Here is a 16614-nt window from a genome sequence, read left to right on the forward strand (position 1 = left end):
TTTTGTAAAGATATTTATTATTAATTGCATTCAGAATATGAAACCGTGGAATCTAGATCTTCACATTGTAAAAAATAATGAGAAGGTGCTGTGGTTTGTGTGCGATATATACATAGCAGGAAGACTAGCGCGCCTCTGCTCCTCCCAGCTTAGTACATGGGTTGGGGGAGAATTGCAGCCTTTGTAGGATATTTTTACCATTTGCGCATGCGCTGTGCTCCCCCCCCCCCCCCCCACTTCCTGTGACGGTGGAAGAAGTTAGGGTAGACATAATCCTGAGGTTCTTGGAGCGTACCTGAGACCTAGAAAAAAAATATACATACTTCAGGCTTCCTCCAGCCCACTTTAGGCTAATCAGTCTTTCGCCGGCCGTCTTCCCAGGCAGCCTGGACCCTCCGCTAGTCAGCATGGTAATTCGGCCAGTCGGTGCAGGCGCAGTCCGGACGTGCGCGCTCCCCCATTGCGCTCCTGCGACTGGGCGTGTGTGACCAGGCCGCAGTGTGCCTCTATTAGCGCATCTAACGGAGAATCCAGGCTTCCTGTAAAGACGGCGAGGGAGCGATTACCCTGAGGTGGGCTGGAGGAAGCCCCAGGTATGTATAATTTTTTTTTATTTTTCTGGGTCTCAGGTTTACTTTAACTGTTCCCCACTCTATAAAGCAAAGTTTAGCTAAAATTCCAGTAGTGTAAAGAGAACTAATCAGATTAGCTGTAATGTAGCGACAGCTATGACGGTCATTTTCACGCTGCCACCAGCTTTGCTAGTTCCGGGGCAGAGCATGCAGCTTACACTAGCTTCAGAATAGAGTAGCAGACAGCATGGAGAAGTAGGTGATTGGTTAGATAAATTTGTAAGCCTCCAATTTGCTGTAACTGTGAAAACTGATCACATTTCTCTACAAGTCTTCCTTCGAGTAACTCCCCCTACAGAGCTGTTTTCAACCCAGAATTATCACTGATTGCAGCAATAGCAGCCTTCTGTTGTATACAAGCGTTGGCACTTTTCCTTTATTTATCCCTGAGACAGAATCAAAGTATAATACACCAGTTTCCTGTACAAAGAGGGCCTGTCCTTGCCATGTTTTCAGTCCGCTGGCCCCTGGTGGACGGAGAAGGTCTGCAGATCCAGCTGTACGGAATGCACGCTGCACCGCTCCAAGCCCTGAAACGGCAAACACACGGTCAGGACTGCTTCCTGCCACTGGAGGGTGGTCAGCGGCTACCGCAGACACCGCGAGAATCTGTTATTACCCTGTAACAAGCAGCAGCACATTATGCAGCTCTGTACAATATAGTTACCCTGTGTCAGGGGAGCGTAACAATACCCCCTGCAAAGTATGCAGCCGCAGGGGGGCCCAGTAGCCACAGAGGGCCCTGTGTGTGTGGGGGGGTTATTTTCCCTGTCCTGAGAGACTGGCAACTAAAGATGCGGAGAAAAAAAGCTTTCTGCTCTCTGCACAATTATTTTAATGACTGCAGCTTCTCAGCCACTGATAAGGAATCATACAAAGTTTTGTAGACAGAGATTTGTAGACAGTCCCTATTCAGTGTGCAGCAGGATCTTGTGTACAATGCCCAGCCCCCAACCTCTCTACCCCTCCCCAAGTGCTGTGTACTGTAGTGATGCTGGAGGAGTCTGCAGAGCCCCGCCCCCAACCTCTCTACCCCTCCCCAAGTGCTGTGTACTGTAGTGATGCTGGAGGAGTCTGCAGAGCCAGTTGTGCACCATCAGAGATGGACAGAGTGAGTGTAATAAGCTGTGGCTGGGAGCACTCTCGTCTGTCAGTTTTCCGTATGTGTGTCTGTATGAGTGAAAACATGCACGTTTTATCACAAGAGCTAATGCATTTGATAGAGAAAATGTCTGCGGTGCTTCACTGCTGTCTGTTTTTATCGGCATGGGGAAAACACATTCAAGTGTGCACTAGCCAATTGAATAACATTGGTTCTCAGTTTACCTGTGCAGAAAGGGGGAGGGGGCCCAGTGGTTTTTAGTTACGCCCCTGCCCTGTGTCCAACTTTGTATGTAGGGACGGTCAGATAGATGCAAATAATTCTGAATTGATACAGGATTATGCAAATTTATGCAACTTAAAAATGAACCAGTAGAATACCACCTCGGGCTTCCCTGCACAAAGGTGCTGCTGTTTGCAGGGACCATATGACAGCTGATGTACACTCAGGCGTTTCCTAGGCGCTTTGCTGATCTCTGGCAATCAGCAAAGCGCTGCTACAATGTATTCCTATGGATACATTCACACTGAAGCGATTGCGATCGCAAAAGCGCTGCATGCCGCGTTTTCGGGGCAATTGCTCTGTGATTCTCAATCTATTGAATGGGAATCACAAGCGCAAATCGCGGCAGAATCGCGAGATTTTAGTTAAATCGCGATCGTGGAGCCGAACCTGATCGCAGGCTAGCGGCGCTACAAGCGCCGAGTGTGAACTAGCCCTGAGAGTCTATGCATCAGCTATTAGGCAACGGCTACAGGGTGGGGAGGCTGTCTAGAATGCCATCTTACCTCCACTGTATTTCTGATATGCTTTAACTTCAGATTATAGGACTTTAAGGGCCCGTTTCCACTTGTGCGATGTGAATTTTGCATGCGGGTGTATGCGAATTTTGATGCGAATTCTCACGCAAATTCGCATGAATGACGATGTATGCAAATTTAACCATGGCAGTGCCTGTGTTTTTTTCCATTGATTCCATGCGAATTTGCATGAAAATTCGCATACCAAAAACCACATGCAGATTACCTATTAAATACATTGTATGCGAATCGCATAGCGGTATGCAAATTCTGATGGCTCTGCCGTGCAGATTTTTCACGCGGACGAAAACGCTCAGAAATCCTGACAAGTGGAAACAGTCCCATCCACTTGTATTGGCTATGCGAATTTGCATGCGGCAAACGCATGCAAATTCGCGATAGTGGAAACGGGCCCTAAAGGACACCTGAAATGAGAGGGATATGGAGGCTGCCATATTTTTTTCCTTTTGAACAATACCAGTTGCCTGGCTGTCCTACTGATCATCTGCCGCTAATACTTTTAGCCATAGCCCCTGAACAAGCATGCAGCAGATCAGATGTTTCTTACATTATTGCCAGATCTGTCAAGATTAGCTGCATGCTTGTTCCTGGTATTAGTAAAACACTACTGTAGCCAAAGAGACCAGTAGGGCTGCCAGGCAACTGGTATTGTTTAAAAGGTAATAAAATCTGGATAAAAATCGCATAAGTGTCCAGTGCTTTTTCCGCTGAAAAAATCACCCACGCAAAAGGCAAGCGCTAATTGCTAGCGTTTGGGGATTTGTAAGTGTGGATGGGTCCTAACTTAGTTGATGCAGTGTTATGCAGTTTTTGTATGCAAATTTATGGCACTTGAAAATGAACCAATTAAATCCTCGTAAAATTTTCTGCAGACGCCCATGGACTCAAGGGTGAACATTCGCATCTCAGCTTCTACACAAGTATGTAAATCATCCACCACTGACCTGTGTGTTCTCTAGCAGGCTCTGTATGATGCCTTTCTGCTCCGCCTCTTTTGTTAGGACATACAGGAAGCCGCCTCCTCCTGCCCCCGCCAGGCTCTGCCCGTACACATGTGGCTCTAAGGTATCCATTATCCGGCGCACGGCCAGCGGCTCACAGCCTGGAGCCATGCACTTCTTCTGCTGCCAGTAGGTGGAGAGGCAATGACCTAGCAACTGCATGTCCCCTACAAAATAAACATATATTATACTGTATATAGATAGAAAACAACAGATGTTCATACAGAGAAATGCTGTGCCCTGACTTTACATCATAGCATCAAATACTTATCAGGCTGACGCATATCACAACACAAGCCGAGACACAGCCCCCTTCTCTGTGCAACTGTGGTCAGTGCACCACTGTCAGAAACTGCTACATAAATTCAATGTATCAAAATAGCACCATCTAATGTTTGGTCATGGCAACTGTCATTGCACTTAAAGAGGAGCTGTCAGTTATACTGCCTCAAAAAAAAAATCTAACTTTCAGGCATAAAATCAATTCTCTATTTTTATCTGGTAAACAAGTAATAAGGATGCTAACCAGGCAATCCAAAAGTTACACATCACTATTACTTTTCTTCTTGATAAATGATCATTGTTATAATTTAAGTAGGCCTCAGTTACTTGGCCTGAGGTTTATGTAAAAGGCTTGTCCGCAGTGTATGCCTTTAAAATCAATAGAGGTTTTGTGATGCAGGCAGAGGCATCTCAGGGTCTGCGTGTAGCAGAGGATACACGCAGATACTGAGAACATGTTCCTAAAAGAAGGCCATCGGCCTACTCTGACCTCCACGTACACCACAGGAACAGTAAACATCGGCCATATTTACTAAACATCCACATTCCTGCATTTAGGTCAAATGCCTCATTGATTATTAATCAAGTAGGTGGGTATGATGACACCACGAGTGGGTTCACCAATAATCTGATCTAGGGGGTGGCAAAGATAATGTCATATTTAACTCTTCCCTAGTCGGTATTAAACCCGGAGTGAGCGATGGAGAAAGCATTCTGCTTCTTCCTTCCGCACTAGCTCGCAAGGCCGACTGGGACCTCTAAGCATGTTCTTCCTTTCTGTAATCTGATATAATGTATGCTGTACATAGGTAGTTTAGTGTAACGTAGTTAGGAAGAAGGTACCTGATTGACTTCAGCAGGGAGTCTAATCACGAGCTTGTAACGCAACATGAAGATTGGCATGGCTAGGATATGATGAATGTATCTATTTGTATTCCTGTTTCCTGAATAAATAACGTAAACATTGAAGAAGCCTGAGAAAGTCTATCTCCTGTTTGCTGTGTGGAGAGTCAAGTGATCTCACAGTCTGTGAGACGGTGGTGTCGAAGCAAGGTGATATAAGAACAGTTTATAACAGTGGTGCCGAAACCCTTCCCTGCCTAGCAAAACAGGCAGACGGGGCCGGGGCCGAAGAAGTTTTCAAGATATTCCACAGCAAAACAAGCGGAATAGACGTGGACTGTTAAGCTTATCAAGCTGAGACTGATAAGCTGGTGTGAGTGTGTGGGAGCCGAGCACACGGGCTGCAATTCGAGGAAACCAGCGGCGAAACTCGTGGATGTTAAACTTTGACTGTAAGTGCACGCAGTCATAGCCTAAACTGGATCGCAGGTGACTGGAAGGCTCCGAGGCCGGCTGGCAGCTGCCGCTGGAGATCGATCCGCTGAGCCAGTGTGGGTACACAGAGATGACGCTCAGTGGTTCCAGGGATCCACTCAGTTTCGTGGAGTTGCCAAAAGCTGGTCGAATTGGCAGGCGTACGAAGTCCTCTCAGGCAAGTATGATTTATGTTGTTATATGGCGTTATCTGTGTTGTATTTGGTGTTATAACAAGGAGAGGATAATGTGGTCATATGTACATTCTGTGTTAATTGCAGCGTGGAGGCTGCGTGCTTCATTTTTTTTTTTTGTTCCTGCTTCTATGTTGGTTTTGTTTGTTTTTTCTCCCCGTCCAGAGACTGGGAGTGATGCCAGCTGTGTTTTAGCCTAGAAGAGAGCGCCCCGCTGAAGAGATTAGGGGGGGGGGGGGGGGGGGGCGGCTGTCGAGCAGGTGGAGGGGGGAGAGAGGGGATAGAAGAGGAAAGCGAGTGTCTTTCTGTTTGTGAGATGTTCTGCAAGTTTCTCGCATTTCCAGTCGGTGCTGCTGCTAACACGTTTTTCAATGTCTGTATTGTGTTGTTGGGTGTGTGGCAAGCTCCGCCTGATAACGGTCTCAGAAGAAGTTCTAGCTGGGATGTTAACAGTTAAAACAGTTAAAGTGGTTTGGAGTCGTATTGCTCGTTCGGGCGGTTCTTAGTTATGTCTGTGATAGAGTGAGAAAGATTCCTACGTCTCTGGGGATCCGTATGTCTGATTGCAGTTCGGATTACAGCTGAGACGTGAAGGAATGCTGAGGCTGATCTTTGTGCACAGTGGATAGCGTAGTGAGAGGTGCAAGCTTATCTAGTTCCAATCAGTGCCGCTAAAAGTTCTAAATGTATATATAGGTTTAATGTTGTAGTCATGTCAGACTGATAAATGTGCGTCTCAGAAGTATTAGCTGTTAATATGGTTTAGAGTTACGCTGTGCGCTTGAGTAGTTCTGGGTTATGGCGGAGATATGCTGCAGATGATTTGTGAGGAGAAAGAGGTTTCTACGTTCCTGGGTGATGCTAAGATGTAAAATATTTACCATTGCAGCTGTGACGCGGTTTGTCTCAAGTTTGGCAAGCATCCCAGAGAGTATAGGTAGCGGAAGGCTGACTCTCGGTAAAATGTATCGATGCTGTGTGTAACTATGCATAAAAATGTATGTTCTGTGTGAGTTTGTTTTCTTTCCTAAAGTTATAGGAACGAGAGGCTGCTATGGGAGCAGCCATCTTAGCTGGCAGTCCAGGACTCAAAATGGCGGCAGTGGAGAGAGCCCGCCCCCAAGAGTCATGGCCCCCACACGTCATGGCAGGGGGGAGGAGGGGCTGGGGGATCCACATCACGTCTGGCTGTGCTCGCGGCTCCGGGCAGAACAGCTGAAAGGGAGGGGGGGTAGAAATACAGAGACATGCTACTGTGTGTCTCGGTTCTCGAAGTATTTCCCCAGAGGTTTTCCCTGAGTCCATGGAAAGGAATGCCAGGATACGTGCACCAAGCTATTACTGTCAGATTAGCAGGAGCACGGAGAGGAAGTGTGTCCCAGCTAGGTGCAGGGACACACGTAGAAGTGCAGGTCAGGAAAGTGTCTGTACTGAGTTGCTTACGGGATTATTCCTGTAACTGGGGCACCTTAATGGGTGGTGCAGCATGAGTTCCCAATAGAGTATAGGGGGGGACAGTGCATCAGGGGGGTGCCGGAGTTGGAAAAAAGGGAGTTAACCAATCCGGGTTTCCGTCGCCGCTGATGCAGAGCGGTAACGTTTTTTTCCGGTTTTTGTCGTGGACAGGGCCAGAGCTTGACTAAGAGGTCTATGCTGGGCTGGGGCTGTTTTTTGTGCGTTTTTTTTCGTCCACTGATTGGTCAAATATGTTTTTTTCCAGCTCCTATCAATTGTAGCACAAAGAACAAGAACTGACAGCAGTTCATGGGGCAATTATACAAATGAAAGAATTGCCATGTACAGAGTGACAGTGTATCAGTACGGTGTTTGCCATGTGACTACCTACCACGTGGGCAGTCAGGGATCTGCATACAGGCATGTGACACTGGTATGCTTAGCCCGGCACCCGGTGTAGTTTAAGTGTTAAATGCTCCTTTCTACAGGGAGGCAGCCATTTTTTTTTTTGCAGTTTAGATAGTGGCACGGCAAACATTGATCAGAGGGTACAACACACAGAATTTCTAGCAGAGCTGGTATCGCGATGAAGTTCTAGATAAGTTAATGCGAAAATGAGTAAGAGCATTGCAGGCTCACCTGCAAAGCAGCAACAGGTGTGGCATCCGGAATCCGTGCATGCGACGGCTGCGCATGGACAGATAGGGGGGGGATGTGGAGTGAGCTGCAATGAGGTGAGAGCTTCCAGAGGTGAAGTCCGTGGGAGCATATGTTAAACAGGTAAGTACTGAGGATAGTACTGAGGTAGGGGGGTGAAGTTTAACTCCAATCTACTAAAAAGAGTAAACAGAGTTCATGAGAACCATAAAGCAACGAGATCAATTACGATATATAGTGATCAATTTAAAGTGTACAGAGTACAAGCCACAGGGCGAATCCCAAATCACTAATAAGAATTGATTTGTTTGTATTTTGATTTCAGGAGTTGGGCAATATGGAATCGAGACAGCTGCAGTGCTGGCAGCAAAGATGGAGATGTCAGTCGGATAAGCGAAAGGTTCCAGATGCCAATCTAACTTTGGAGAAACACGAGATTCCTGAAATTGGAAAGAGACTAAAACACGAGATTCCTGAAATTGGAAAGAGACTAAAACACGAGATTCCTGAGATCGGAAAACGTCTAAAAAAAACTGACTGAGCAAAGCATAGTGCAAATTGCTAATGTTTTTCTTTCCCAAGGTGGTGCTTTTATAATGAAGAGTACCGTGCTGATGGTGATCCTAGGTTGCCATTTCGTCCTAGGAGAATGAAGAGAGGACATTCTCGTGCATAATAAGGGGTTAATGAAAACACAAGTGCCAGGTGCAGACAAATTTCATGGCACAATGTGGGTGAAAGGTCTGAAGGGTCAGGTGTGCTGGAAGGGTGACGTGAACGGCAGTGTAAATCTGCTATTGAATGTCACACTCCTAGAATCGATGCACCGATCCAAAGTTGTGTTAAAAGGTACATTGCAGTACAATGGGTACATGCAAAAGGTGGAGTGTGTGATTCAGGGGTACCTTGTCTTGGTTATGCAGAGTGAGATGGTTCCAGATTGGAGAGGAACGAGTAGGAGGCGTCAATTCTCCTGCCGGAGAGACGCGGGGGACAACATCACACTCTGGAACTACCAACAACAGAGAGTGCCTCTGAAACAACTATACACACGTAAAGGCTGGAAAGCCGAGGGTTTGTGGCTCTCGAAACAAGAAGTAAAAATCGAGATCAAGCCACATTTCCAGGTGACAAAGAGGGTGGGGAGAGCGGTCCCGGGGGAGGGAAAGCCAACACAGGTAACATCCTCACTACAGGGGTCACAACATGAGACAATACCACACAGTCCATATTCCAGCACTTATCCTCATGCTAGATGGGTAAGTGAGGAGGTACTCTTAATCGAACGATTGCAGAGAGTACATTCTTCCCGACCTAAGGTACGCATTTTGCCCCAGGACATAAGGGGGCAAAGGTCCAAACAGGACAGTTGGGAACAGCGTTTGTCATTGATATGCTAATCAATTTCCCAGAAGAAAGAGTACCTACCGTATTCTTCTGGGGAGGGCCACAAGGGTTAGCATGAGACATGAGTTGGATGGATCCGGGGACCTTTTGGAGTAGAGAGGTAGAATCCTGGGATACATCAGGTAGCACCCCGGGGACTCTCTATGACGGAAGGGTGATGGGACTAAAAAGGGGGAGTTTAAAAATAGCTCCCTTAGTCCGGGAGGATGAAGGACCATGGACATATGGTTTTTGCATCCCACAGTCCCTAGAGTTTAAGGGTCCAAATAGATCTTGCATAATGAGAAGGGGAACCGTGACAGTAAAAGTGGGGGTTCCCCCAACGCCTAAAGCTCAGGTAGTCACCCTGTCAGGGACTACTCAGGAACCCCACCTACTGTCATGTGAGACACATCAGGTTGTAAAAAGTGGCCCTTTCCAGTTAAATCAACTGAGGGCGACTCCAGTGATCATGGAGGCCCAGCTTCAATTGATCACTTGGCAGATTAATTTAGAAGAGTGGGTAATATCTAATATATACCCTAACTGCAGCACTGTCACTGCCACCGTCATGGGCACATTCCACGGGGAATAGCGTAGCCAGAAGAAGGTCCCGAGATTTAACAGATACACTCTTGGGAGGAATGGGCGCTGGAATGGGGGTAGCAAACAGTGTAGACATAGAAGGGATGACGGAGGTCATTCAACAATTAGGCACATTGGGACAACAGAATGTGGGTACCCAACACCATCTGAACTTGGTTTTGGAACAGTTAACGCACAACACCTATAGAGTTCAGGGGTACACTCAAAGGCACATTCAAATAATTCTTCAGAAGATGATTGAACATGCTAGGGGTACTGCATGGGAGACAGCATGCCTGTCAATGCAGACCGAGTTAACAGCAGATTTTAAGATAATGGCTCAAGCCTTATCAGAAGGTAAAACTCCTTTACAGCTGAGACTTGACAAGGAGCGATTTGTCGATTTTCCGGGGGAAGGATCTTTTGCATGGAGGCACCGAGAGGTGTGGATAAACAAATGGATGGGGTGCGACAATTTTTTATGCACCGCTACTTCCTTAGTTCCTACCGGCGGAGAAACTCAGGTAGTTTTTCCAGTAGTATCCCTGGGTACACCTGTTTCCTCAACACATGTCTTACACCATGACCTGAGAGGTCAACGGTTTTTGGTGCTAGACGGGGAGGTGAAACAAGTAGATTTGTCATCATGCTGGCAATTCTCAGAGAGGTACCTGTGTTTGCCGGGGCAAGTCCGATTTAGTGAGGACGCCTGCTGGCTCAATAACACAGAGTGCGCAGCTGCCATTCAAAAGATCCCTCCTAATGCCAAACCAATATCTCCGGTGGCTGAAGGAAAAGTGTGTTTTTTAAACATGAGGTCAAATGACACATTCATTGTACATTTTCATAATTGTTCCGATAGGGTTGGTCTTTTAAGGGGAACATATTGTGTGAGCGGAGATCCCATACGGATCAAGTCATCCAGGTTTGACTACGTGATCCCTCAAATTGTGAGGAGAACTCTAAAGTTCAAAGCTCCACAGGAGGTGCCCATCCTGAGGGATAACACGCCATGGGACAAATGGGTACAGGTTTTGACACAAGATCACACTTTGTTAAAACGGTTAAACAAACAGAACACTAAATTAGAGGTGATATTTCGTCATGATCAAGGTGATCTTAAAGAGGTTGAACACAAATATAATCAGGTGAGTTCCAGTCTGACCTGGTGGAAACGGTTTCTGGCAATATTCCAGGGACATTCGGACTGGGCCTCTGCAATTCAGAATTTCTTCCTACATCCACTGGTCATAGTGATGAGGGTGGCAGTCTTGGGAATCATTATACAGGTGAGTTTGTGAGTAAAATTACGCAAACAAATTAACCTGGTCCAGAGATTGGTGCCTCATAAACAATCTCATGAACCCATATTTTCAAATTAAGGGATATACAGGGTTATGGGTATAGGTTTAGTAGTACCTGTGATGGAGCTGATTGTATAAAGGCGTTCTTTTAGAAGGCACCTGGCACTGCTCCCTTGAGTAACAACCAAACGAGTTTCACTTTTCTGTGGTCATGCAAGTTTGTGAGTGATACGTAAGTGACGCAAAAGCTGAGCATGTGGTATAGAGGGATTTAGAAGTAGGGCCTCCCCAGAGAGCCTGGTTACAGGAAGACCAAGAGGTCGTGCTCTCTCTCTTCGAGGGATAACCACCGAGAGCAGAGAAGTTGTGTGAGCACGAACATCGAAAAGTGAAACATAAAAGAAAGAAACCAGGTACTGGGAGGTTCAGACGCTGGGAGGTTCAGACGCTGGGATGTGCGGGTCAAGCCGTTTTAGGGGGGATTGTTATAATTTAAGTAGGCCTCAGTTACTTGGCCTGAGGTTTATGTAAAAGGCTTGTCCGCAGTGTATGCCTTTAAAATCAATAGAGGTTTTGTGATGCAGGCAGAGGCATCTCAGGGTCTGCGTGTAGCAGAGGATACACGCAGATACTGAGAACATGTTCCTAAAAGAAGGCCATCGGACTACTCTGACCTCAACCACAGGAACAGAAAACATTGGCCATGTTTACTAAACATCCACATTCCTGCATTTAGGTCAAATGCCTCATTGATTATTAATCAAGTAGGTGTGTATGATGACACCACGAGTGGGTCCACCAATAATCTGATCTAGGGGGTGGCGAAGATGATGTCATATTTAACTCTTTCCTAGTCGGTATTAAACCCGGAGTGAGCGATGGAGAGAGCATTCTGCTTCTTCCTTCCGCACTAGCTCGCAAGGCCGACTGGGACCTCTAAGCATGTTCTTCCTTTCTGTAATCTGATATAATGTATGCTGTACATAGGTAGTTTAGTGTAACGTAGTTAGGAAGAAGGTACCTGATTGACTTCAGCAGGGAGTCTAATCACGAGCTTGTAACGCAACATGAAGATTGGCATGGCTAGGATATGATGAATGTATCTATCTGTATTCCTGTTTCCTGAATAAATAACGTAAACATTGAAGAAGCCTGAGAAAGTCTATCTCCTGTTTGCTGTGTGGAGAGTCAAGTGATCTCACAGTCTGTGAGACGGTGGTGTCGAAGCAAGGTGATATAAGAACAGTTTATAACAATCATTCCCCAGTTTACATGACTCTGGTACATTGCCGCACAAAGGAAGTTGCAGGGCATGCTGGGTTGTCTTGTTTTGCTTCTTTACTTTCCCCTCAGAATTAACTAATGCAGCCTGATTGGTTGAAGCCTCTTTCCCTCCTGTTTTCCCCTCCCACACCTCTGTTCCTCTCTGATTGGCCAATATTGCTGAGACCATGCACTTCCTAATGCAGAGCTGGGTGGGAGTGCCTGAAGACTAGGACAAGGGTGGGCAATGCATACACAATCAGGCAGAGGAGAGTAAGGGAGGAAATGACATCAGGATTGGCTTTAAGATAGACACAGTTAAAATGGAGAATCCTTAGAAGGATTTTCTCTTTTTTTACTATAGAAAAATCACTAAAATCAAACAGTGGACAGTGCAATACATATGTTATGCAAATAGAGCAAGTATTTATCTACTTATATAATGTATGTGGTTTTTTTTCTGAAATAGTATGGCTGACAGCTCCTCTTTAAAGGACAAAGTGAGGCCCTATTTATTTCCTTTTAAACAATACCAGTTACATGGCTGTACTGTTGATCTTCTGCCTCTAATACTTTTAGCCATAGCCCCTGAACAAGCATACAGCAGATCAGATGTTTCTGACTGAAGTTTGACTGAATTAGCCGCATGCTTGTTTCAGGTGTGTGATTCAGACACTACTGATGCATGAAGGATCAGCAGGACGCTAGGCAACTGGTATTGCAGCCTCCCTATCCCTCTTACTTCAGGTGTCCTTTATAGCAGGATTGTCAGCCATAAAAACATATTCCATTTACCCACTGCTCTGTGATTATTATGTAGTCTACAACCTGACCCTGCATTGCAAGCATTCCAATATAATCATAAATGTGTCCGCTGTAATGAATCTTATTTAATCTCAGTCAGCTCGGCTCTATTCTGGTACATTGCCGGGGAGAGGGAAGCTTGTTATTTCCCCCTTCCACACTCCTGCTCCTCACTGATTGGCTGAGGGCAGTTCAGTGTGACAGAAGGCTGAAAAGGGAAATACACCTCACTGCTCTGAAAATACGATCTATGCTGTGCTCACATGTGTTTACAAAGCAAGCCAGATATGACGGTGCAGTTTCTAGTACAGAGCTCATTGGGGAGGAGAGCTGGCAATGCGTACATTATATCAGGCAGGAGAAAGAAGGACAGGCAGTAAAGATGGCAAATGCCTGTAATGGTTTCTCTTTCTTTACTATACAAAATTCACTGAAATCAAAATGTGAACAGTACAATACATATGTTATGTAAGTAGAAAAAGTATTTATCTACTTTATCTACTTTTTTTGCCTTATCCAAATGGTTTGGATATATAGAACATTGCATTATTTCTCGGACTTCAGCCTAACTTATATATACTCCTATAAACTCTTTCATATTTATCAGTTATTATGGGGGTACCAGTGATATGTTGTCTTATAGGACAGAATAAAGTGCTAGGCTTGATAAGGCACGGTGTGTGCAGCAGCACAGTATACATAAGGCACGGTGTGTGCAGCAGCACAGTATACATAAGGCACGGTGTGTGCAGCAGCACAGTATACATAAGGCACGGTGTGTGCAGCAGCACAGTATACATAAGGCACGGTGTGTGCAGCAGCACAGTATACATAAGGCACGGTGTGTGCAGCGGCACAGTATACATAAGGCACGGTGTGTGCAGCAGCACAGTATACATAAGGCACGGTGTGTGCAGCAGCACAGTATACATAAGGCACGGTGTGTGCAGCAGCACAATATACATAAGGCACGGTGTGTGCAGCAGCACAATATACATAAGGCACGGTGTGTGCAGCAGCACAGTGTATATAAGGCTCGGTGTGTGTGCAGCACAGTATACATAAGGCACGGTGTGTGCAGCAGCACAGTATACATAAGGCACGGTGTGTGCAGCAGCACAGTATACATAAGGCACGGTGTGTGCAGCAGCACAGTATACATAAGGCACGGTGTGTGCAGCGGCACAGTATACATAAAGCACGGTGTGTGCAGCGGCACAGTATACATAAGGCACGGTGTGTGCAGCAGCACAGTATACATAAGGCACGGTGTGTGCAGCGGCACAGTATACATAAGGCACGGTGTGTGCAGCAGCACAGTATACATAAGGCACGGTGTGTGCAGCAGCACAGTATACATAAGGCACGGTGTGTGCAGCAGCACAGTATACATAAGGCACGGTGTGCAGCAGCACAGTATACATAAAGCACGGTGTGTGCAGCGGCACAGTATACATAAGGCACGGTGTGTGCAGCGGCACAGTATACATAAGGCACGGTGTGTGCAGCAGCACAGTATACATAAGGCACGGTGTGTGCAGCAGCACAATATACATAAGGCACGGTGTGTGCAGCAGCACAGTATACATAAGGCACGGTGTGTGCAGCAGCACAATATACATAAGGCACGGTGTGTGCAGTAGCACAGTATACATAAGGCACGGTGTGTGCAGCAGCACAGTATACATAAGGCACGGTGTGTGCAGCAGCACAGTATACATAAGGCACGGTGTGTGCAGCAGCACAGTATACATAAGGCACGGTGTGTGCAGCGGCACAGTATACATAAGGCACGGTGTGTGCAGTAGCACAGTATACATAAGGCACGGTGTGTGCAGCGGCACAGTATACATAAGGCACGGTGTGTGCAGCAGCACAGTATACATAAAGCACGGTGTGCAGCAGCACAGTATATATAAGGCACGGTGTGTGCAGCAGCACAGTATACATAAGGCACGGTGTGCAGCAGCACAGTATACATAAGGCACGGTGTGTGCAGCAGCACAGTATATATAAGGCACGGTGTGTGCAGCAGCACAGTATACATAAGGCACGGTGTGTGCAGCGGCACAGTATACATAAGGCACGGTGTGTGCAGCAGCACAGTATACATAAGGCACGGTGTGTGCAGCAGCACAGTATATATAAGGCACGGTGTGTGCAGCAGCACAGTATACATAAGGCACGGTGTGTGCAGCGGCACAGTATACATAAGGCACGGTGTTTGCAGCGGCACAGTATACATAAGGCACGGTGTGTGCAGCGGCACAGTATACATAAGGCACGGTGTGTGCAGCGGCACAGTATACATAAGGCACGGTGTGTGCAGCGGCACAGTATACATAAGGCACGGTGTGTGCAGCAGCACAGTAGTACAGTATATATATACAGACGTGGTGGTTATCTGGTTACAGTGCGGATCTCACCGGTACGGAAGGCCTGGGCACACAGCTCAGCGTTGCTCACTAACCCGTCCACATTCTGCATGATGTCCGGAAGTCGGGCGTACCAGTTCCGTAAAACGTCCTGACAAGAAAAACATGGAGGCTGTACTAAAGACATTGCAAGATAACACCATTTATTGCCACAGGGGTGTACTCAGAGCCAGATTATGCATAATGTAACAGGGATACAGAGGCGCCAGAAGAATAAAAAGGTCTAAAAAGTTTAACATTTGTGGAGGCAGTGGTGGACTTACCTCCTCCAAACAGACACAAGATATGCCAACAACGTTTAGCAAAATAAATGTATTTACATACTCCAGGGGAAAATGCAACGCGTTTCGCAGGTATGATCCCGCTTCATCAGGCAATAGGTAGAAGTAGGTACAGTGCAGGTCTGTAGCTGAGCCAAGCGCCTCTGTGATCGTGCATAAGACTAACAAGGCAGAGGCCTAGAGCCTGGCTGCTGTCTCCTGTCACCAACAACTGTAGCAAGAGGGATATAGGAGCTTCCCTATGTATTTCATCTTAAGCAATACCAGTTGCCTGGCAGTCCTACTGATCCTCTGCCTCTAATACGTTAAGCCATATACCCTGAACAAGCACGCAGCAGATCAGGTGTTTCTAACATTATTGTGAGATCTGACAAGATTAGCTGCATGCTTGTTTCTGGTGTGATTCAGACACGACTGCAGCCCAATAGATCAGCAGGGCTGCCAGGCAACTGGCATTGTTTAACAGGAAATAAATATGGCAGCCTCCATATCAATCTCCCTTCAGTTGTTCTTTAACAGCCTCCTCATCCTATCAAGAGATCTAGGTGGGCAACAGGGGAAGTCAAAGTTGCAATCGAAATAAGGCCCCATTTCACCTTAATTGCCCCCCATGGGGTAACGGACAACATTGTCTAAGCTGTTCTAAAGCATCCTAATTACCCTGATTCATTGAGAACAGCTGTTTTAGTCAATTCAACAGGTGAAAAACAGCAGCTCTCTGCAGTTGGTTTGTGGACAGTCATGGCTAAGATAAAGGTGCTCAGTGAGGACCTGCAGCTGCGCATTGTGGCTGCTCACAAGTCAGGAAAGGGCTACATGGCCATTTCTAAATATTTTCAAGCTCCAGTGCAAAGTATTATTAAAAATACAAGATGTTCGGCACTGTGGAAAATCTCAGAGGATGTGGTCGGAAGCCAAAAAACGGATACCTGTGCTGACCAGGAGGATAGTGATAGAGGTGAAAAAAAAATCCAAGGATCACCACCAAGGCCATCCTGGTGAATCTGGGCTCTGCTGGTGACAATGTCTCAAGGCAGAAAGTCCAACGGACACTGAACACTGCTGGGTTCCATGGATGCAGACCAAGGAGGACGC

The 16614-nt window shown here is 46.4% G+C and overlaps 1 protein-coding gene across 6 annotated transcripts in view; it reads right to left on the reverse strand.

Moving 5' to 3' along the window:
- The window catches only part of FCSK (fucose kinase), a 108819-nt gene continuing 92205 nt past the window's right edge, over window positions 1-16614 (reverse strand). For 5 of the 6 annotated variants that reach the window (XM_068259696.1, XM_068259697.1, XM_068259700.1 and 2 more), the window contains exons 22-24: window positions 15230-15329; window positions 3500-3723; window positions 1-1162 (exon numbers count right to left, since the gene is read on the reverse strand). In XM_068259696.1, the coding sequence (XP_068115797.1) occupies window positions 1085-1162; window positions 3500-3723; window positions 15230-15329 (402 nt within the window). In that variant the 3' untranslated portion in view covers window positions 1-1084. Of the gene's footprint in view, window positions 1163-3499; window positions 3724-15229; window positions 15330-16614 lie in introns of those variants that run through there. The other variant, XM_068259701.1, reaches the window with a different exon arrangement.

The sequence above is a fragment of the Hyperolius riggenbachi genome, chromosome 11, assembly GCF_040937935.1.
Source record: "Hyperolius riggenbachi isolate aHypRig1 chromosome 11, aHypRig1.pri, whole genome shotgun sequence".
In the NCBI taxonomy this organism is placed as follows: domain Eukaryota; kingdom Metazoa; phylum Chordata; class Amphibia; order Anura; family Hyperoliidae; genus Hyperolius; species Hyperolius riggenbachi.